Source organism: Siniperca chuatsi, linkage group LG1 (genome assembly GCF_020085105.1).
Source record: "Siniperca chuatsi isolate FFG_IHB_CAS linkage group LG1, ASM2008510v1, whole genome shotgun sequence".
Lineage (NCBI taxonomy): Eukaryota > Metazoa > Chordata > Actinopteri > Centrarchiformes > Sinipercidae > Siniperca > Siniperca chuatsi.
In genome coordinates, this window is record NC_058042.1 from 28,298,662 (window position 1) to 28,323,384 (window position 24,723).

At 39.3% G+C, this 24,723-nt stretch overlaps 1 protein-coding gene across 2 annotated transcripts in view; it reads right to left on the minus strand.

The window, feature by feature from the left end:
* The window catches only part of LOC122876776 (collagen and calcium-binding EGF domain-containing protein 1-like), a 39,639-nt gene extending 22,495 nt beyond the window's left edge, over positions 1-17,144 (minus strand). For both annotated transcript variants that reach the window (XM_044197499.1, XM_044197510.1), the window contains exons 1-2: positions 16,643-17,144; positions 14,636-14,716 (exon numbers count right to left, since the gene is read on the minus strand). In XM_044197499.1, coding sequence (XP_044053434.1) covers positions 14,636-14,716; positions 16,643-16,755 — 194 coding nt within the window. In that variant the 5' untranslated portion in view covers positions 16,756-17,144. The remainder of the gene's footprint in view (positions 1-14,635; positions 14,717-16,642) is intronic.
* Between the last annotated feature and the right edge of the window lie 7,579 nt (positions 17,145-24,723).

Here is a 24,723-nt window from a genome sequence, read left to right on the forward strand (position 1 = left end):
TCTCAGTGTAATGAAACAGCAAAACTCAGAGCAGCATAGCTTTGCTGAAAGAATCTTGTGACAACTCCAAGTGTGAGAAAAATGAACAGGTTACTGCTCCCACAGCTTGGGGTTTGTTGATCACCGTCCAAAGTACACAGACAGCAAACGCCGAAGGGAGAAAAGAGAGTGATAGTTTGAATAGGATGCCCCTGTGGACCTCTGGATGCAGCGCAAACAATCCGTAAGTGGATTGTGTTCAGTCCGAATGTGTTGCCCTCATGTGCGAGTCGACTATTTGTTTCCGCTGGTGAGAGCAGAGATTTCACCAAGCATTTGAACATTTTGAGCTCACGAGCTTAAGGCAAAAAAAAAAAAAAGTGTTAATGATGAGGACTGAGCTGAAGACAGAGCTGTCAGCGCCTTGCTAAAATCCTCTATGATAAACAGTAGACTGCTGGTAGGGGGAATTTAATCACCAGAACACACACACACACGCAATATGTACATACCATATATGCACACACATATGTTTACAGTTTATCAAATGCTGTCCCACTCAGTACCACCAGACATCTACAAAGTCAGGCTGCATACGCATCCGCTGTTGTGCACACATTTACAAGCGTAAAGGATGATCTCATTTATGTGCACCTGTGCACACACACGCAGACAGACACACACACACAAAAGTATCAAATGCAGTGATATTCAATCCAGACATCTACAAAGTATAACAACACACACACATATGCACAAACATATTCACATACTACTCATAAACATATGTCCAGACACACAACACACACACACACTGATGCAGGCATCTGGTCCTTGTTACCTGTTTCAGACCAAAATCAAATCTCCTCCTTCCATTCTTCAGTCAGGGCTTTCCTGCTGTTTGACATAACTCACTTCAGCACCTAATTTCACTGTTTAGTGTTTGTCCATTTTTGTATTGATCCTATCATTGAAGGACAGGCCACTGGGGCTGCTGGTGAAATGTGTGAGTTATATTATTATTGAGCGATGATAACATGTACAAACAGCTCATTTTTTAGAAAGGAAGAGGAAAATACAGAGGCACATTTTCAATTCAAGTGAGAAAAACTAAAACATCATACTTGCAGTAGGATGAAGAGAGAACATGCGAACACACACACGCCTGCTTCTCATCACCTGCTATAGAAAGCAGCCATCTGTCTTTACAACCAGATACAGATGAATAGCACTTCAATGATGTGATACATTCTGCCTGTTTCTCTCACTGTATCTGTCTCTCTGACACAGTGAGAGAAAGAGACACTGCCAGTTTGCAGTTCATTTCATTCACATAAATATTGGCTAACCAGTATGGTAAAGCACTTAAATACAACTGAACAAAAAGAAAGTTAACACCTAGGCTTTTTGTCTTTGACAGTGAGCCACTCATTTGACCAACAGTCAAAGGATTGTTCATTTTGACTAATGTTATTAGTGCTAACATTTGCTTAGGTTGCGGTTACTGTTTTGTCAGTGTCCGACTCTAACATGAAATGTTGCTAACATAACACACTGAGGATGTTCCTACAGACAAGAGCAAAAACACATAAATAATACAATTAATAATGGCTGAATTTCATTTATCTGCTACAGTTTCAGTGTCCTGTTATTTTACTCCGTATTTATTATATGTTTATATATATATATATATATATATATATATATATATATATATATATATATATATATATATATATATATATATATTTGCCCTAATTTATTTTCTATAGCCTATAGTGTCCATCACTTGTACACTACTTTCTGCTAACAATCCAATGTAATGCTCCACATTTTGTACATTAGAAAATTGTAAATCCCCTCTAGTGATGATGACCCTCCAAACTAATGAGTGATAAACATGTCAGTCAGTCACTGTCGTTTTGAAAATGTTGCCTTACAATGCACTGAAAGCATTTTAATGTGTCATAGCAGGAAAAGCATTGAAGTGTCTTAGTAAGCCATGACAGTCAGGCAGCATGCACAATACCAGGGAACATAAACTGAATGCAGCCATTGTTGATGTTATTAGCAACACCTGTGCTTCTCCTGCTATGATAAGTCAAAATGGCTGCTGTGAAAAAAGTCAGTTGCTGTCAAGTTGTCAAAAAAACTGTAGATATGTATTCAAAACTGAATCAGAACAACACAAATATAATTAGTCCTTTACTCCTCTCTCTCTCTGTTTATATATTTTACCGTTGCTCTCTCTCCTGTCTGTCAGTCACTTTGTGATCTCCTGTGGTGAGTTCAGGTGCTTTGGGAGAGGAGAAATCCCTGTTGCTGTGCACTGTATACATGTAAAGTTATATAAGACTATACACAAGGCAGCTAGTTAGACTAAACAGCATTGTTACACACAAGGAAAGTTAGAGTGTTTTTGGAGCAGGTGCTCTGTATTTCATGCTATCTGGGACCAATTGAACAGGAAACACTGCTGGAACGTGCAAATATACTTCTGTATTTATAAAATGACTGATGTTTCTAATCCGAAGAGGAAAACAAAGAGGAAGGGGATGTGAGAGGAAGAGAAGCCAGAGAAACACACAAGTAAGAGTGAAGGTGAATCACAGAGCAAGTGAGAGGGGGAGAGACAGAGAGAGAGAGAGAGAGAGAGAGAGAGAGAGAGAGATGGAGAGAGAGGAAGTACAAACTGGATAAAGATGAATAAAAGAGAAAACGACACAGCAGAGAGAAAGGGAGAAAAAGGAAGACAGATGGGCAGGATGGATGGAGATGTAAGAGGATGAGAGGAGAGAGAGGCAAAACAGAGAAAGTGAGGGTAATGGATGAAAAAAGAATGGGAGGAAAGAATCTGAGAGGGAATGCAAGACGGAGCGTAAAGTGAATGTAATGTTGACGTCTACAGAGCAGAGCTGCTGTTCTATTGCTGAACGTCTAAGTCACTGACAGCGGCCGTCAGCGGAGCCTCAGTCAGGGTTAGGGTTAGTGCTCCTCTAGGTGGGAAGCCAATTACAGGAGAGAGACAAAAACACGTAGGAACTTCCCTCCCTGCTCTGATTTCCCCTTCTTGCTCTTTTAAAAGACCTTTACGTGGTTTTCCAGGCAAATCTCCCACTGAGCGCGCTCGGCCTGCCATGGTGCAGCTTTGTTTCGTTTGGATCAAAACAATACCTCTGCTTCCAAAGCCCCCCTCTCCTTGACTATACTTTCTTTCCTTTTCTGCATCTGCCACCTTCCTGTAGTTTTCCCGTCTGTGCAAATTTGTATGATCTTTTTGTATTATTAACCTCACTACGCTGTTTGTTAGCGGCCCAGGAGCTGCTCTTTGTAAATGTCCAAATATATGTCCAATGATCCTTGTCTTCACTGGTCTATATCAGCACTGATCAGTCCAAATGAAAAAGATGGATCATTGTGCACAAAAATGTGCATCAGATGAAATTATTTTAATTTCTCCAGACACTTTAAGGAAACTTGTCACCCTAACTCTGCTTTTCCTTTTTGTGCTTTTGAGCAGATCAAATCTCAAAGAAGAGAGGGAAAGTCAAGAAGAACGCCTGTCGAGGGAGGATTTTATAATGCAGGACTGCGCAAACTTTTCTGGGGTAGGATCACATTCTCAGGTCCCAAAATTATCATGACCATTAAAGAGATTTCAAGTTGTAAGTTGTAAATTTAGGTATGTTTTGTACTCAAAATAATAATAACTTTATTTATATAGCACTTTTCTAAACAGAGGTACAAAGTGTTTAACAGTAAAAGAAACATAGTAAACTGTAAAAATGCTAAAGTAATTAGATGACAAGACAAATTTAAAAGAATTGCACAGAATAAAACAGTAAAACAAGGAGCTTACAAAACTAAAACCAAAACCGTATAAAAACATAATTAGAATTTCAGAAAAGGTTTAAGAGGTGATTTGAAATACAGAGCTGGCTAGCCCAAAATACTCAAGCAAGGAGTTCCACGAGGGTCTGTGTGAGAAACCAACCTAATGATGATGCAGTGTGGGATGAAAGAAGGCATTAATTAGCAGTGATTGTAAATGGTAAGAGCGGTGATTTCGGCTTACTCACCAAACTTCATTCATAAATCCTACAGTTCTGTTTCCTGTTGATGTACAGAGGCACTCACTTAGTGAACTCGCTAATCTTAGATATTTTATAAATCAAGAGGGTCTTAAGGTAAATTTGCCAACAAAACAACGTTTAACGTCGACGAAGCGAAGGGACAGTCAATGAGGGAGAGCGAGAGAGCAAACAGCTGTTTCTAAGCGCTCCCCCCTGCTTCTCTGTTTGGGTAGTGGAACATGACATGACAGACAGGCTGAGGGATAACTCATATCTCATACAAATTGCCCTGTCTTTATAGTCTAACCTGTAACATTTCTCTGCCATAGACTTGCACTGAATTGATTCTCAAAAATACAGCACAAACGCGTGTCCCGTATCAGTTCAAGATGGAACATGTCTTTTAGTTTCCAATTGCGGAACAATTCAATATTTTATGGGATGATTGCCAACCTTAGCTTTTTTTTTGGGGGGGAGCAGGAGCTAAAACGGCTGAGGATGAACTGAGGGTCTGCATAAAGGTAAGATAAATAGGGATTTTTTTTGGAACTGTGAATCATGCAAAGCTACTCTGGTGGAGTCCCAGAATAAAATGTAGAGCTGGAAATGAGCATAATAGGTCTCCTTTAATAAAAGACATTTCCCATGTCCCATTTCTTTTTTTGACAGAGCATCAAGCCAAAACTGGGCAGTGAAAACTGTTTTGGGGATCAGGACTGTTAAAAGAGTTCTTCTGTCATTCATCTCTCCTCCTGTTTCCCCAGTTTCTGGAGTTTACTGAGTCAGATTACTATCAAAGAAACATGCATCAGCTTTTCCGTTTATGAGTGATGGGCATGGTAATAGCTGGAATAACAGCTGGAGGAACTGTCGTGCACATTTTTAGTCAACTAATTTAGTAAACTGATGACTGCATGAAAGTCACCATCATGTTAGAGAGTGAAGAACCCCTCACAGCAGCATACTACATTATGTTTTATCTCGTTTACTGGGGACGCTGTGAGGCCATGAGGCTTTCATAGCTTTATCTGCCTTGTTTACTCTGTATGTGCCTTGTTAGTCTCAATGATTGTCATGTCAGTTTTGGTTAGCTGGGTAACTCATTACCTCAGTTTATTTTATATCTAATCTGCTGTGCTGTTGCTCTTTTCTGAACTGCTGGTGACTCTTTTGTTTATGCACTTTATTCTGACTGAAAGTCCTGCTTTCAGTTGGCCTGTTTTGGAAAGATTTTTTCTTCAGACTCTCTGGCAAGTTTGCCACTTAGTGATGCATCATTACTACTAACACTGGGGTTTCACAAGGACATGTATGGGGGGGGGGGGTTAGTAGCTTTGAAAGTATGTGCAAAGACCATGTAGGATCCAAGGTTGAGGTAAGAGCCAAGTCTAATGCCATAAATCGAGAGGGAGACAAAGGAGATAAGAGGGAATTGTCCTGCATTGAAGGTGTCAAGGAGAAAAGTTCACATACACTCTCACACATGGATCACATACAAAATACACCATTCAAGCTTGGATCTCAGCCTCCAGCTGTCAGTATGTTAATCAATCATCCCAGCAAGTCAATCAGTCAGTCAGCAAATTGGTCAGTCAGTCAGACATTCAATCATCATTCAGTCTGTAAGCAGACTCTCCCATCTCAGTGTTATTTCAGAGGTTTAACTGCTGAAACTTTACACATCCTCATCTCTCAGCAGGACCATGACACCAGAGATGCTCCCCTGTGGCCTCATCCTTCCCCCATCCAAAGACACCATGGTCCGAAGAGGTGGAATTAACAGGACACAAATAAAGGCTACTGGTGGTCAGAAAAGAGCAAATTAAGACAGACTAAAGTGTTTCCTCTCATACTTAAAAATATATCTAGAAATGATCAGACATGATCATCTTTGAGGACAGGATCAATTTCTCAACACTAACCTCACTGACTTTCTCTGGTTAGCCCAAAACAACCGTCAAAGTTCTGTAATTATGCACACTTCAAAACAACACTTAGCATGTATGAAACTTGTTGTTTATTTCATTTGACCTGACCTCAACCCCAGTGTTAATACTCAGGCTACTAGACGGAGGCCTGGCTTCTGTCTCTCCAGAGCAAAACAGAGAATCTGAGTCCAACAAGAACAAGAGGAACAAGAGAAGCTGTAGAGTGGAGATGGAGTCCAGGCCATGAGTCGGGTTTCATTAATGAGCACTTTAAATGTTTCTGGGTGACACACAGGGCAACTGTGGGTGGGGGGTTTATACTTGGACTTGGTGCTTGGGAATCTTCCAATACATGTTAACAAGGTCTTGTTAACACCTTGTACTTTCTGACCAAAAAACAAAGAAAACAAAAGAAACATGCTGAACTTTTGTTTGGCAGGATGTTCAAATTATGTTATAATCATACACTGTGGCATGACCTTCAAAACCATTGGTATCCACTCTCCAGTAAGTGACAGGTCTTCATGTCCAAGACCGAATATGATTACATGAGCTGGCATGGCCTGTATAAGGAGCAAAAACCAGCTCTTAAGTGAAGAGAGGGAACAACTGATGTGTAGAGATCAGCAAACAATAGCTAATCTTCAATAACTCCTTTAAGGAAGTCATACAGATTGCATAAAACACAAAGCAAAGTCTAAAGCTGTAGCCCACTAACTCAACCCAAAAAAGACAGACACTGTGGTTCACTTAGTGAAACAAGCAAATACCAATGAAAGATTTAAACTCACTGAGACAAGCCGACAACAATGTTCACCAACTAAAAGCAACCAAGTAAAAATTTTAACCTCATGTGGTCTTTACAAAGTCATGGCTTCATATTTTTGGGTCTGTCACTTCCACATTTTTACTTTACACGCTTCAGATGCCGATATCGTATCCTACAGTATGTGGGTGATCAGACTGTTAATTAGATACCAAAAAACACATAATCTGGTCTGTAATTTACAGGTGTCAATGAAACACACAATGCTGAGGACCCCACAATCCAAATCATCAGTACCGGTGGTCAGAGACACACCTGGCCAAACTGACAGCAAAATGTTAATGTTTTGAGTCAGCCTCTCTTTGGTTATAGCTTTGTGAGGCTGTACTTTAAGCTAAATGCTAACGTCGACATGCTAACAATGACAATGCTAACATACTGATATTTAGCAAGTACCACGTACCATGTTCACCATCTTATTTCAGCATGTTAGCATGCTAACATTCCTTTATTAGCACTAAATACAAAGTACAGCTGAGACTGATGGGAATGTCATTAGTTGTCCAATAGTTGTGGAGATGTTTCACTCAAAACCACAAAGTTCAACCTCATGTTGGGAAAAAGAGGAAAAGTCAGGGGATCACCAAAGCCAGTAGGTTTCATCTTCTGGCGGCTGTGAATGTCTGTACAAAACTTCATCGCAATCCAAACAATAGGTTTTGGACCGACTGATGTACCAACTGACAGACAGACGGACATTGCCATCCCAATATCGTGGTGTGGCAAAAAAATTAGGATGCTAATTGCAGCATTTTCTTCATTTCTGTCATTTTTTTGCAATAAAATTTGTTTTTTAAAATTTTCAAGGCTGACACTAAATAACTATAGGAACGTGTTTGGTGGAGCTTGTTAGGGGTGATACACAGTCTTGGAATGATGGTTTGCCTGAGAAGACAACTTTAGCTGAATTGTGGTTTGCTCTGCCTTGGCTTGTAACAATGGTTCTGAACTGGATTGCTTCACATTTTTCCAATTTGACCATTTGTTGCAAGTACTAAAGGGATTGAGTAAAATTGAAAATCTTGAAAATAAAGCAGCGATTAGATAATTGTGCTTTAATTCCTGGAGGGATTGAAAGAGTTCTTAAACCACACAGCTACATAGACGGCAACAAACTTCATCCATATTCAATCAGGAAACACAGGGAAAAAACAACTTGGATAGAACAATACTCTAATATCATGGATTTTCAGGATACATGTGTATCATTTTAAAGGGTGGAAATCACAAGAATATACTCATCCAAACCATATTTTGGCAACAGAAAGAGGAAACAGAATGCAGCAGCATATCTGATGTGAACACAATCCACATATGAGACACATGTGAATGCCAGCTATAAATAGGCTTTTCTGCCTTCTGACAACAGAAGGCTCAGAAGATCAGAAACAGGTAATGGTCATGGCAGCAATGAAGTGCCCTAATGTCTAGTGATGCTGGTAAAGAAGTAGTCAGGTCAAGCAAATCTGTATTTGTGTACTGTATGTGTGGAAAGTGAGTGAGTGAGTACTTCATCTATAACAGATGAATAGTGAATTTGAAAGCAAAAATGTGTGGGATGGGCCAACAGTGTAATGATATCAGAGACCCCCGCAAAGAAGCTTCAGAGGCAAAAATTCTGCCAAAATGATCAAATCCTGTGTGACTCAGGCTTGAGATATTCCTGGAGGCAAAGTCAAGAAAAACTGATTGTAAGCATTCCTTTTTTTCGAACCCAGATTTTTTTCTGTCTCAAATACTGCCTGTGTTGCACTGTTTTCATCCGACCACATGCCTTGCACTTCATTGTACTGCAGGTACGTGTTTGTGGAGGAAAGCGACATTCAATAACTGTCTTCCCTTGGTTAGATCCTCTCACTTAAGGCGCGAGAAAGAGATGCACTTTAAAAATGTGAGGAAAGAGGAATCGAGGAAACAGATGTGGTATTACTGTATGTGTCATGAGACGTCCTTCTCCCTCCAGCATCATCTGAAGTGACGTCAGTTTCTGATGATCGCTACACACCTGGATCACCATCTTTTGTTTTTGTATTTCCACTCATAATGTACTGTAGTACCCAAACAGTTGGGGCGCTGCAGTCATCACATCTGTAAATCATTTTAAGGCTGCAACTTACAATTATTTTCAACCATCAATTAATCTGCTGATTATTGTCTTGCTTAGTCGATGAATCTTTGGTCTAGATTAGAAAATGTCAGAAAATTATGAAAAGTGCCCATCACAATTGCCTAAAGCCCATGGTGTCATTTTCAAATTACTTGTTTTGTCTGACCATCAGTCCAAAACCCAACTACTATCACATTAGACAAAGGAAAGCAGCAAATCCTCACAACTGAGAGGCTAGAACTAGATAACATTTGGCTTTCTTGCTTATAGCTTGCCTATGTGTAACTTTTGCTGACCTATGGCCACTTTGGCTGTAATGTATGTAGCAATTATGGAATAATGAAAAATGCTAAAATGTAGCGTAACTGTAGCACAAATACAGAAGGGTTACAAAGTCTGAAAATGTACTCAGTTATGTCTGTTATACAGTAATATCTATCTTGAAGGCACAGGAAAGTAAAAATTGTGAATTTGTCACTCAATAGGTGTAAATTATGTATGTTGTCTTGCCATTAGCTCTTAGAAATGTCACCAATTGCTGTAAATTGCTTCAATGTTGTTTCTTTACCCACATTTTATTATCTTTATTCCAGATGCAGGATTTTCAGCCCAGCTCTTTTTTGTCACAGAGAAAAACAGGTCCAAATAGGGAATAAGATTCTAAAACAAGTAACCTCAAGTCTGCTAGCATTATAGCCACCATAAGCTTCTGGTCATACCAGACCAAGTAAGGCTGTAGAAGCAAAACCTCTGAGTGTATTTAAATGAGTAAGGGTGCATTTAAATGCTTATCAGAATCAGAAGCAGAAATACTTTATTGATCCCCGAGGGGAAACTCTTTTGTTACAGCAGCTCACTATCATGTCAGTGCACAAAGGAATAGAAGTTCTAAGCAAAATTATAATACACTATAATACAGGTCAGAAAATAAATTAAGTACCAAGTGGGTATAAGTATAAAATTAAAATAAGTGTGAAGTACAAAGTGGGTTTACCGGTTGATGATAATAATACGGTATAAAGAAATATTGCATGAACTGTCAAGTTAAGCTAAATGAAGTAAACTTTGCATTTGTAAGAGAATGAATGTGCTATTCCTTCTTTCAAAAGTTACATAGTCTAATTTTTTTTAAAACAAATTATCAAAATTTGATAAATTTTTCTGTCGATTAATCAAATCAAATCGATTAATCGAATAATCATTTCCACTTTAAATCACTTACTACATTACATCTCTTGGTGATTTTTTTCTCTCTGAAAAATCTGAAAGCAAGAACATCCACTTGCTTTCCAATCATGGCTCATTGTTCAGGATTTATTATCTTCCAAATTCAGTTAAGGTGGATCCAGTGCTAACATTTGATTCACAACACTGGCTGTCAGGCTATACAAGCTGACCTCAGACCGAGATTAAATTCCCTCTCGTGACGTCCCACACATACTTAAATGTAGCTCCCGGGATGGCATTTAGTATCGATGTGTGACTACTGACTTGAAAATTCAAGCTTTACTTAGCCTAATCTCAGTGAGGGCTGTTATTTGGTGACTCGTTCAGGTGCTGGAAACCCACATGTTTGTTATGTCCATTTTTCATTTCTGTTTCTCCAACAATATAAAACACACAAGTGTATTCTGTGGAAATAGAATCAGTAAATGGTTAACTTCCTCAAAACACTAGCAGAAATTATTAAGACACCCTCCCTGTCCTCTGTGAGATGATACTATAACAGAAGTTGATCAATGCTTATGAACTTATAGGACACTATGGAATACTAAACTATAATGATCCCACTGGGAGAGATGGATCAGTGTAGCAACAAAAGTAGCATAAAGTATGGAAACAATAAAAACCAATCATGTTTCCATGACATCTACTGTATCATCATCCCTTACTTAATCTGAGTAAGAGCCTCACATACTGTAGCGTGATATTATGAGTGTTATCTACTGCAGTAATGAGCCCTGCAGAGTATTTAAACCAAAACAACATGCCAATCAAGTGAAAGGATGGTTTATAGTTTAGTGGAGCCCATCAGTCCTGTCAGAGTTGGACTCCACAGCTGAGAGTGTTTAGAGAGAGAGGGATCAGAAAGCAGCAGAAAATTTAGTCTCATCATCATAAACCTGCTGCAACAGCCAGCACAGACAATACAGAGACAATTCATACAGACACCTACATAAACATACAAGCTCTCACACACACACTCGCATCATTCAGAATCTGGGTACGAACCTTGTATATTTGGCTTGGATCGGCTTAAATCTGACCTCCAGCGAAGACAGAATAAGAACAGGAATTGGCCAGAACAATAGAAATGTAGAAATCGATCTGATTCACCCTCATCACTGTGAAAACCACAGTGGAGGAGGAGACCTGCGGCGGGCAAGGTCTTTGTTTAGATGGTGAGAGCAGTGGGGGTTTACGTCTGCACAACACCACAAAACCCTCTGAGACAGAGACATTACATTTACATTTTTGGAATTTAGCAAACAGTTTTATCCACAGCAACATTAAAAGCAACCAAGTACAAGAAGTGGAAAGAGTCAGAGTCACAGTGCGCTGACCAGTTTGCACACATTTATTAAAGGCAGTTTCTATTTGGACAAATAAATCATCATAAGAAATTGTTCAATATTTCTTAAATATCACTGTTAAGACTTTTTTTTAAACATCAAAGGATATGTTTCATAAAATCTCATGTCTCATGTTGAGTGCTATCATAATTTAAGTACCATAAGTACTATAATTTGCTTCACTGTTTTGATAGCAACTAAGACCGCTTTCTTTGGGAAGGTGTGAATTTTTCCAAATGGTTAACATGTCATCTTCAATCAAAACTCCAGAAATATATTCTTTTTCCCAGAATGTTTGAATATGAGAGAGTAATGCCAGGTGAAGAAATAAGAGAAGAAAACCAGAAATTATTGGAAAATGTCCATCCTGTCTGGACACAACAGAGCTGTGGGTAGAGAGACTGTTAGGCCGACCAGGTCTGGGTCAAATACAGTTTAAAAACTTAAATTGTCCAATTATAGCTTGGCAACCGTAACTAGGCACGGTAGGCCTGTCAAGCTTGGGATTTCACCACATGCGTTGCAGTCATCACTGTAGTAAAAACAATACTCGGGATCTAAGGAGGGTAGTGCCTTTTTAAAATCGCTTCTTCAAAACCAAAAACACCAGCAAAAGTGTAGGAAATTGATTAAACAGTTTGTTAATCTGTCCTAAAATAAGATGCAATTGTTAGCATGTCCAGCTAACTACTTTACTACCTACGGTAGTAACCAAGAAGTACTTCCAAGGCCAAGGAGTACATCATTAACTAACTGCATTAGTATTTCCCCACTATGTGGACACAGGCCATGGATGAGTTCAGAGTTTATGCTAACATTAGCAGCTCTGTTCTGCTCTTTATTGTATTTGGGGAAGTCCTCAGCAACCCCCACCAATGTTATCCGAGATAGCCTTACGTTTGCCAAACACACTGGTAAGTCCGCATCCTAAAAGCCTTTTCTCTTAAGGTAAGCAGCCAAACAAGGTTGTGTTACAATGGTATGGTGTAACATTTTTCCTTATGTTGCTTATAATAGTAGGGCTAATACAAGAACAACAATGCTGTTTCTTTACTTCCATGTCTTCTACATTGATCATCAATTGATGAGGACTTTTTGCATCTTAAGCACGACATCATGTATGTAGCCATCAAATGCATATTTAAGACCTTGTTTACAATTTTTGTTTCAAAAACGAGATAGCTGTAAACAAAAAAAAAAATTGGATTGAGACTCATGAAGCTAACATTAGCTTAATTAGCTTGCTAGCTAAAACAGCTAAAATCTGCCATCAACAGTTGTCATTTTAGCTGGCAAAATCGATGGTCACCGACTAGACATGAGAGGCCTGCTGTTGTCTACCTCTGCCTGAAATCAAAAATTGTTTAAAAAAATTAAAAGAATTCTGAGTGGTAAACCTACCCTCGTTATCACTGCAATGCCCTGCAGTGGAAAGCTTGACAGGCATAGCAAATGTAACTAAGGGGAGTGGGGCTTACAGACGGTCAATTGTCAGCTGAGTCTGGAGAACTTTGTAGAGTAAAACCCAGAACCTCCTCAAATCTGGAACATGGACAGTAAAACAAACAGTCATCCATATAACTCAGCAAACCTTTGTGAAACTGACCTCAGACCTACAGTAAGAACATCCATCCAGACGAACTTCAACTTTCAGTCGGTCTAAAAAAGATGGAAATATGTATGGCCACTTCATCAGCCCTGTCTGGACAACACACTGCTCTCATTGAAACTGAACTGAAAATAATATTTATGTACAGACACAATGGATCAATCTGGTTGCCCCTGAAGTTATTTGCAAAATCAATTTGATCCAGGTCTGTTCTGAACTGCTTTGAGAAACATAGCAAGGAAAATACAACCTCATCTAATCCACCTCCTCCAGCACCACACATCTCTTGTAGAGCCAGAAATTAAACACGACACAGAGCCTCTTACAGTCTAACCTTGACAGTAAACAGATCAGATGGTCTGGCCTCACACCAGAACTGGTGCCTCATTTATTAAAGGATCTTCTTACGACAACAACCAAATCCAAGCTCAAGTTTGGCTCAAGAAGAAACGTCAAAATGAGTGATTTCCATTGATTTTCTCCTGTTGTTTATGATGTATCATGAGCTAAAAGTCTTACAACCTTTCATAACGTCTGCATTGAATTCAATTATTTCCTTCAACCTATGGTTCAAGATGCTCATTCGATATGATATCAAAGGATATTTTCATAAATTAGACCCCTGGAGACTGTATGTAATAGAGAAAGAAGAGCAAGAAAGGAACCAATTTCATCAAGAAATATTTCATACCTTTCAAAAACTGCCTAATATTCCCCTCCTATATCATCTTTGTTGTATTTGCACTTGTTTAAATTATAAAAAACACTTCTCTATTCACTGATGATTCAATACTTCACCACCAAATTTGGTGTTAGTAATCACGATAAGGAGCCTGTAGTCCCTGGCTTCCTCTGAATGGATGCAGTGCAATAAAAATAACCCTGTCAGACTACTTCTACATTTTAGGTTATGATGCAGCCTTAACTCCCCGAGGGGGGTGCCTTCCCTAAATGTTTTAGCTCTGGACTCAAGCTGAGAATGAGAAAGTTCAAGTTCAAATTATGTTGTACTGTCACAGAGCCAGGCTGGTGGAATTCAGTTCAGTGCAGATGAATATTGCAGGACAAGGTAAGTGAACATTTCTCATCTTGACTTCTTAAAGGGTAGCTGCTGTTGGTTGACAAATTACAACACATTTACAAACTTCATCTTCAGTGAAGATCATCATTCAGTCTCTGAGTGATGATCTTCAGGAAATTACTCTTTTTCTCTCCCAAGTGGATATATAGTTTCCAAAAGGGGGATATACTGTGTGGAGTTCTGGAAATGACAAGATGGGGTGGTTTAGTGGTTACAGAAACTGTTCCATAGCCCCAGAAAGTTTCAGGGTCAATCCTCCCTACAGGCATCAGCAGCCACTTGTCCTGTCAGTATCCTTGAGCAAATCACTGTTCTGGGAAAGTCAGTCAGCTGAATAACAAAATATAAATGTATAATGTACAGTAACTCCCTGGTGTTTCACTCAGTGGCTCAGACTCATGAGACCGAAGACCCAGTGGAAACCTCAGCTGTGAACCAAGGGACAGTTGGGACTCTTACCTGAAACAAGTGCTGTTCTTCCCCCCAGCTCTAACACAGGGATACTCCACGGTCAAGATCTTATTGGTTGGACACTCCATTCTGACGAAAGAAAGACACAAATGTGAATAACTGGCACTTTTTACACAGTTTTCCAGCACTTCTATACATACTCATGAAACGGGGGGAGAGAGAGATGGGGAATGACATACAACAAAGGTCCAGGACTGGACGTAAAAAGAGGACATTGCAGTCGGCGCCTTAACCCCTAGGCCAACAGGGCTCCCCCATATTCATAGTTTTAAACAGCCGTCCAGTGCATCAGGGGGTTAAACCTCAATAGTACTTTAACATGAATGGCTAAAATGCCGCTATTTTCTCTGTACAGTATACAGTATTATACATACATAGCATTATACTAGAGCCCGATATCAACATCGATATTTGAGAGATAAAAAAAAATCAGATTACAATATATCGGCCTATATTAATTTTTTTAACAGAAACACATTTGATTAGTTGATTAACTGATTAGTCAGAAAAATTATCGGAAACTATTCTGGTAATTGATTCATTGTTCAAGCAATTGTTTTGGGAGAAAAGACGCCAAACATTGTATTGTTCCAGCTTCTCCAATGTGATGATTTGCTTCTTTTCTCTGTTTTATATTTTAGTAAATTGAATATTGTAAAATGAATGGACTGTTTGTTTTCATGACTTCATGAAAGTTGGAGCCCAAAGGATTGCTTAACTTACGCTTCTGAAGTATTGGGACCAAGATATACTGAGCGGGACATTTTATAGTTGAAAAATGTGTAAAAACCATAGACCATGTCAGTTCTCTCTGCTGGACAAACTATGCAATGGACACTGTTACTAAATAACCTCAAACAAATCTCTGGCATTTCTGTACTGTTACTTATCGCCCAACATAAATGCTGATACAGACATATCTACAATTGACCGATATGTTGGCCTGACTGATTTAATGGTTTAGCTCAGCTCTCCTGTTATACAGCAAGAAATGCCATGAACATGTGAATTTCAAGATGTAAACCAAAATAGCAACATATATAAAAGCTACTAGTCTGATTTTATTAATGTAAATTTAACAGCCAGGGGCAATGTCAATATTACAGTGTAGTCATACACAGTCTATACAAGGTTTCAGGTAAACTATGTAAAGACTCTTTACTTGGTTTAGTTTATACTGAACCTTTAAAGCATGAGTCTGAGGGTCATTTTGACAAGGTGGAGGGAATGTATAAAAAAATAACACTGTTGGCTTACTGTCTGGGGTTTAACCTGCTGCTCAGCGGTTTCCTCTTCTCCTCAGAATATTGGGTGCATGTGCTCCACTCACATCCACTCCTCGCCTCCTGACCTACTGTCTCCGGACACCTTAATAGCATCTGTCATGTTGTGTCTGAGCACAAGTAACATTTGGCTCTCTGCACCGCGACCGATTCCAACCATTTGGAGTTTCCCTTTGCCTTTTGCATTTCCTTGAAAATCACATTAGATTAGACGCGCTACAGCGGTTCATCCAGGGGTCTCCTCTTTGACAGCCTGCTCTCACAGTATGCCGTAAAGAGCAGAAACCAATAAAACATAGACTAAACTCTATTATGGCTTTTGGCACTGTGTGCTAATCTGAAATCTTGTTTTGACTTTAAATTAAATGCCTAAACAAGTGGCCTAATGTGAGTGGAATGGATGTTGCCAAGACGTTTACAGAGATTTAGTTTCACACTAATCTTAAAAACCACTGTAGATCATCATCATCATCAGTAAACTGTTATTCAGGAGTTGCGGTTCAAGTTGAAAAACTTACAAATGAATGTTGTTTCGAAACTTTCTCTTTAGGTTTTTCGTGGCGTTTTGCTGAAAACCCGATATTTGTAAACCATTACATCCCTGATTAAACTCATTATGGATGATGTTGATATGGCGTCATCAGCATATGCAGTTCATTCACATAAGATCGAGATATTTTTAGGACACTCTAATCAAGTCCATGAGACTTACCTCGAGGTGTCCACTGCAAGCGTCGTCCTGATAGAGCTGGCACCAGATTCCCACAGGAAAACAACACAGATTGCGCCAAATGGTAAAAGAGTCGCACCATAAAGTTGACCCATGTCCCCTCTGCGCTCCAGGACAGATGATCTGTTCAAGTGAAAACGCCTTCACATCAGCAACACGCCAACGTTTTCATCTGTCAGTGAGCGGCGCGGGTAGTGGGTTAGTATCAAAATATCAGGGATCCTGTTCAAGTATCCCGCAGAGGTGACGCACATGGAGCCTGTGGGATAATAAGTGCTGCGCTGTGCGTCCGGAGCCCAGTCCCAACTTTACGCACTGAGGCAGAGACCCCTTGGAGAGCTACTGAAGGGTTTACAGCTCAGTGTGTTCTCACTAATCCCTCTGGATTTACATTCCTGCCTTAAAAGAAGAGACTTAAAGTAACGGAGTATACAGCCGCACTGCCCATTGGTGGTGATGACGTATAGCATAATAATATTAATAGTAGTTAAATAGCGCCCATTAATACCAAAATTGCCTCCAAGCTTACACTGCTGATATGCTAAAAGTCAACGCATTTCATAATTGAGTTTCACAACATCAACATCACAGTGAGCTGGGAGGAAATTCAGGCATTGGGGGGCGCTATTGGACCCTGGAAAATTGAGTTAATGATTAAAATGTCTAATCCGGAATAAAAATCAATCATTAAAAAAATAGGCTAGGCTGACTAATGACAAATACACAGAATGCCAAAAAGACTCTATGGATAACAATACGAGTTTACCTCAAAATGAAGGCACATTCAGTGTAGCACATTCAACACAAAGTGCTTTAATGAATACACTAAAACGTCAAGAAAATACAATAAGAATGACATAATGTGAAATTGGCCCAGAATTTAATAAAAATCACTGTCAAACAGATTTGATTAAAATATTATAAATGTTGAGGTGAGTCCCAGATCTTCTAGAAGTTCCAAATATGTGCAGCAGAGTAGCTAAAAGCAGATTCACCATGTGTATTGGATATTGGATTTAATTTTGGGAACAACCAAACCAGAGCCAGGTTTAGTGGGTCGATGCTGTAGCAGAAGATCCAAGATGTAATTTGGTCCCAAAACACTTAGTGATTTATAAAGGAGCAGTAACTTGACATCCGTTCTTTGACAGACTGAAATTCAGTGCAGAGATTTGATAATTGGTGTGGTCTTTGTTAGGACTCGAGCTGAATGCAGCTGTCTGAGAGCTTTTTTTTTTTTTAGAAAGACCAGAGAAAAGCTAATTTCAAGTATTCTACAAAAACAGGCATGGATTAACTTTTCTAAATCATGTTTGAACATGAATTCTCACATCTGTTTAAATTTTAGAATCCATTATGACTGAGTGACAGCGAGCTAAGATGAGCACCAACTTTCAGCCTTCTCTCTTTGGCACCAAAATGTATTACTTCACTTTTATCCATTTCATAGGGAATTGTGGTACACCTACTGAGTTCTTGATTTGGTCATTTCATTTAATCAGGAAATCTATGAGACAATACAATAAGTGTCATCGGCATAATTATGATATGAAAAAGTATTGTTTTCAGTGTGTTTTGTTGAAGCAGGAATCAGCAGGTCCTCAGTGCCATTCATTTCTGAAGTCCCATCTGCAGCCCATATTTGAGAAAGATTGGAACAATTTGTCTCTGATCTTTGCAAAAGTTTGAAAAGAGCAGGCTGCTGTCATATAGCAGTAACAAATGTGGTGCACCAGATGAGACAAAACGTGGTGTAGAGTCCACTCGTTGCCAAAATGCTATTGGAACCACAAGAACAAAGCTCGCGTCAGGACTAGGAAGAACTGAAAGATGTGCTAATCCAAGGCTCACTCAAGAGGTGCTCAGTGCATGTGTTTTCAAACTCACAGCCAATCAAATAGCAGAGATTTTACTGTGTGTTGCTGTCTCATGATCTGTGTATTTTGAAATAAACAAGATAATCCTTATCTATCTGTCAAGTATGGTTTGGAAAGTAGGCTAAAGGCAGAGGGAGGAGGACTTAAAAATAGAAGAAAAAAGAAGAAAGGGATTTTTTAAAAACGCCTTCATGTAGAGGTCAGTTTTCTATGCATATTAATTATCTGCTTGTGTGGGTTTTTTTTAAATCATACTTGCAATCACAGCCTGATTACTTGAGCTGTAAGTTTGTCATATGCTTTTAAAGTTGGACTGCAATTACTGCTATCTGATTAACCCAGCGCACTATGTACAGAATTTGTATTTCCCCATTATTATGATGAATTGCAATATGCACATTAACATCTAGAATCAAGGACATTAATGAACTCATGCGGGCCCTGTTAACTGTATATTTTAGTTTCTTTTTATCAGTGCTGAAAAGAACATTCTTCATTCCTTTCACAGGTCTTTCATATTACTGTGAAATGCAAATGTCTGTGCTGGCCAGCTTAGAAGATGCTGTGTCTTTATTCTTCTTCTTGACATATGGTTAATATAAAACAACTTGAATACAAATTAGAGCCTACCCTAGATGAGTAATTGAATGAAATCAGAGCCAAGTTGTGCAGTGTGCTCAACATTTTCTGCTTACAGAACCTGATAAGAAAAAGAAACCATAGTAAATCTGTAATACATTTTGGTGGCATATTACACACACAACCCTACAAAATTGTAAGTGCATTCAGTAATGTACAGTATAAAGTCATATGAGACAAACAAATTGCATTGATAAGGTCTTCATAATTTCACACTGAGCATCACACACACAACATAAGTCCCGATCTGAATAAAAACACTTAAGTTGTCCCTGAATATGATAGAAATGTTGTAGTGAGTTTTTATTCAGGGTGACTTGATTGCCAGTAACATTACTTCTTTTTGTGTGGGCAGTTTCTGATGATTCCCGTAAGAAATTGAGGGTTATTCGGTGGAAAGCACGGCACAGTGGTCAGTGGACGGTCAGGCGATGTTAGGTAACTCTGTTCTCAGTGGTCTCTTACACCGTCTATTCCCCCCGGTGCATGGGGTTCTTGGCCACTGTTCAATAGAAACAGCTGGTTTTATTCACCACAAATGAATCATGTTAGAAATACACATGCACTCACTAACACACATACTGTATACATGCATGCACACAGTAACTTGGTCTAGCACATCAAATTAAACGGCACAGTCTCCTTTGGCTCCATTCCCTCTAGAATCAAATAAATTCATAAAATATATAAAGCAACATTATTAAAGAACCGCAGCAAAAGGCAGCTGTTGAAATGGCAGTCTCTGCTTCATTATTACGACCACACAGGCCATGGTTTCTCTTCTTCCCACGAAGGAGAGTCTCTTTTCTCAATTTACTTTGGTTGTGGTTTTTATTTGGTGTTTGTCTATCTGCATATTAGCAGGCTGGAAGAAATGTGTTTTTCATTGAGGGCTGCGGCCACATTCTGCATTGTTACCAACTTCTTGGATGGATAAAACTGCCCAGTTGTGAAACACTTAGAAGCAAAGACATTTATCCTTAACTTCCCAAGAGAGTTAGAGGGGACTTTAAACTTGGTGCATAAAATAATTAGGATGTGACAGTTGAAATGAAGCCATTTTCTAGAGCACTCTGCCAAACATGTACTTTCTTTACACAATCTTTCTTACCGTGAAGACCCATTGAGTACAGCGCAAACTTTGCCCCTATTCATTTTCTATCTTTGCACTGCAGGATTCCAGGCGACACGGGGCTGACCAGTGGCGCAAAGAAAAGAAGGGGGGTCAAAAGTTGAAAAATTTGATGAGGGTGAAATTTGCCTGGTGACTCCACAGAGATTTGCAGAAAAACTGTCAAAGACAAAGTGATGCAGAGGTGGGTCAATAAGTTTAGTCTTTACCTGCTATGGAGTTTCTGGGATCCCTCTTTTGTGTGTCCCTTTTCTCCAATTACAGATAAAAACTAAAACAAAGTGCTGTTTGGCACAAAGTCACATTTGTTACAAGTCACAATTGTTAGTAAAAGTCTTGGTTGCTTATTTACATAATGTTTGCTAGCGAGCAAGCTCCTCACCAACTTGCAGGCGTTGGCACACCCACAGCAACGAGCAAGAATGGAGGTGATGTTGCGCAAATTGTTCACTTGAAATGGATCGTCACCGTTAGAAGACAAACATCTAATGATTAGGGAAAGTGCTAATGTGGTGTCTATACCTAAAGGCAAAATCAACAAAAATCAGTTCAGACCACTTTCTCCTACCTATACCACAGCAAACCTCCTGGGAAAGTGTGCATGAAATGAAAATAAGATCACATCTTTTTAGCTGTTAAACATCAACTGGTCCACCAACAGACATGCTCAACCACAACTGGTTTGATTAGAGCCTGCCAGTCCTAAATGCACTAATATGAGCAAGGCATTTGACCACACATCATTGTTGTGAGATAATCTCCGACTTTCAAGTACCTTCATTGCAGGACCCAATTAGTTTTTAGCAACAGCACACCATCAACAGGACTCAAATGACAGAAGGAGTTCTTCAAAGATGTGTGTTGTCTTCTTTCTTATTTTTGCCTACATTAACTCCAGGAGTCTAAGTCCTTGACGATACTATCTGTGTTGACTATGTGGAAGACATTTGACTCTCTGGAAGCCTTGTCTCTTCTTTCAGACAAGTCCATGCATGTGAGGTTCAGCATCTAAACATGTGAAATGAGGTAGGAGTTCCAAATTCCTTGCATTAGAAACATGTTGTTGTTGCGGTATCTGGGTGGAGAGGCCGAGTTTATGGTTCTCTTGCTGGTTATCCATGTTGGCACTTAGATCCACTCTTTCTTATTAGAAACATGGTGGAGAGGCATCAAAGCTCCATCAGTTAAGAGTGCTGACCCATGCAAGTATGTCAGCGGATGACCTTACTGCTGGTTTTGGTGCAAGTTTAAATAATTAAACAGAGTACTGCCCTCAAAGGAATCAAGCTGCAATCTCTTATCTTAAGGACATGATGAATCCATCCCAACCACTGCATGACCGCCACTCATACGAAACTGAGAAAGTATCCCACCCTTTTTACACATTGCAGTCTTTAACCTTTGACTCTGATAAGCTTAAAGTATGATGCCTTTCTCCTTTTAAAAAAATGGTTGATTCTTTCTTCACCTTTGTAAAGAAGATTGTACGATTGACTTGTACTTGCAAAACTTTTTCTTGAATAAACTCTCAAACCGTCTCTCAAACGCCCTCCCAGACAACCCTCACTTCTTTCAATTTTGTGCTGTCAGTCATTTTAAGAACCGGTGTCCCCTTTCGTAAAGTAAGGAAAAAAAAGTCTTAAATACTGCAGATGTTACACAATGTTAAGAGACACAATACTGCACGCAATGTTTGGCATTTCTTGATATTTAATCCAGTGAAACACCTGCATATCAGAACTGAAATAAAGAAAACACCAGAGACTAAGTTAAAAGAAGAAAATAACTGTTACTAATTCTATTTCCTCATAATGCTTTTTGTCCTTACAGTCCATCATGATGCACTCTGGACAAGTAACATTTTCCAGTCTCTGTGTTAGCAAAATATTCAATTCTCCTTTGCCTGATAAATGTAATACAGTATCATGACCTCATGTCACAGAGCTGCACAGAGATAACTTGTTTTTACAAGTGTACTCAGAAGACAAATAGACCTCTGTAACCTCTCTTCATCTGTTTGATTCATAATTGTAGTCTTGCCATTAGCAACACTCCAAACGCTGCTTGTATGGAGACGTATGAAGCAAACCTGGCAAAGGTTTTCATGTCTTTCAGTTGGATACATTGCTGCAGTTCTGTTTTTACTGTAGTTGTGTTGCTCGGAAACTGAGGAAATATGAGTGCTGCACGCCTCTCTTATCATAGTAAACACCTGACTGTTCGAGCCAAACAACACAGAAGCGATCCATCAGTGTCAGATCTTTTGTGATATGCACAACTCAAATGTTTTGATGTTGGTTTATGTTTAGAGACAAAAAGTAATAAATTGACATTTGGCTGACCTTTCCTTCATCATTTCTGACAATTTGTTGGTTGTACTACAGCAGACAGCAATGGATTTTACAGAACCTGTTCTTTAACAACCACAGACTTCTCCTTTTAAATGTCTTTATCGGGTCTCATTGCTACTTTTCAGCAGGAGTTGTGTTAAAGGTGTTGTGTAGTACATGCCTTATTCTCACACGGACATGGAACTGGGGCCTTTGCGCCACTGGGACAAGGTATGAACTTGTAAAAACACAGTGGCATCACCTCTTATTGTTTCATGAAATTTAAACTGAAAAAAGTAGACTTTTTCCTGCTTATAAAAAGCTCTAGAGATGTGGTGTGGCCAATGGAAAATGATTTTTTGGTTTACTTTACAAGGTTTTGTCCATCCACCTTCCAACTGCCGTTCAAAATCTGACTTTCAGCTTGAAAACCAGGCCTCTTTTGAAAAATGTTATTTTTAATACTTCGTTACTGCAGGTTCGCTGTGTTGAAAAAAGGTGAAATGCACAGTATGAATAATTTATACAAATTTCCTAGCACTGTCACTACTACTCCAACTTCTCCGTTTCCCATTTTTCTGCAGTACATCAAGCACTGGCAATCATCAAAATTATTGTGCGATGTGCATGTACTCAGTGGGTAGAAAACAAACCAGAATGACAGAGAGCTCATGGGGAGATCAACATGAAAAGTTGTATTTGTGCCTTAAAAGAGCACAAATTGCAAAAGAGTGGCAAATGCTCAATATCCGAAGAAGGGAGAGCTATTAGCATCGATTCGTCTTGTCAGAGGCCTGGATTTTAATAGAGTGGTGGATTTTTTTTGCACAAAAAATGATGAGGATGAAAGATTTTTATGATAAGAAAGCGCACACTTTTAGTACATGTTTATGGCTAACATTTGTCAGGCTCTGCGATCAATGCAAAGCCAAAACAATTTATGAAATGCTCATTTATGGTGTAAGTAATGGTGGAGAAATTATACAAATTCACTCTGCTGTTGTCCTAACCTCACCACAATCATCTAATCTTTAAGAATAAATTGCCATAATCAAAAGCTGGTTTCTGGCTGAAAGTTTTGTTCACAGTTCACACCAGTCCTCCTGAGTGAATTCACGCTACCATTTTGCCCCCTTTGAATTCTGTCACTACTGTACCCACACAAGCCCCTATGATTTATAGTTTGTGGGAGGCCTTGAAAGGGAGAGTTCCTTCTGCTCTCACAGGTGCACCCAACAGTCAGCAGCTGAAAACACAGACTCTCACAAGCAAGTCCGGCTTTGACATGACTCAGACCTCGACATGTCTCCCCGTGCAGCACTGCAGCCATGTGCTGAAGCTGTGTCAACTGTGATGGATTTGGCTCAGCTCGGCGGATGATGACGTGATATAGTAGCCTACATAAGATGAAAGAACAACAACAAAACGGATAATTCTGGGGACAAATTAACAAAATTACTAGAAGTGTGCACTCAGTAGAGTGCAGATCTGTGCCAGGCTATCACCAAATAATATGCCAATGTCTTAAGTCATTTCACGTGTTATCGCAATGTATTTTTTACTTTTCATTTGTCATTTCACGCCATTTAGTCTCTACTGACTTATATTGTGCAGAGACGGCTTGTCATTTTGACTGTCAAAGAGAAAAAAATGGCAGGTGACATAGCATAAAGAGCGACAAAGTCCGAGTAGGGACGAGGTTGGGTGAATGGGTCCTGGATGTATTAGAACTGGATACTGGACCCCAAAATGGCGCCTATTCATTCCAATGAGAACTGCTCGTCTGGTGCATACGCCTAAAAAGTTTTCTAGCTTCTGGGTTTACTTCTGCTAGAAGTGTGTTTCTCCCACTGGCCCCGCCCGTGAGGTCCAGGAGACCTGTGTGAAACCAGAAGTCAATGTTGAGTTATTTTAACTTACGTATGTAAGTTAAGTTACGTTACGTATTTAACTTATGTCATGTATGTAACTTAACTGATGTAACTAACGCACTTATCTACCGGCCGGTTAAGAGATAACTATCGGTTTCAAAGTCTGAGCATTGTTATCACAGGTGAGATGCTACTAGACACTGGGCTGTGATCT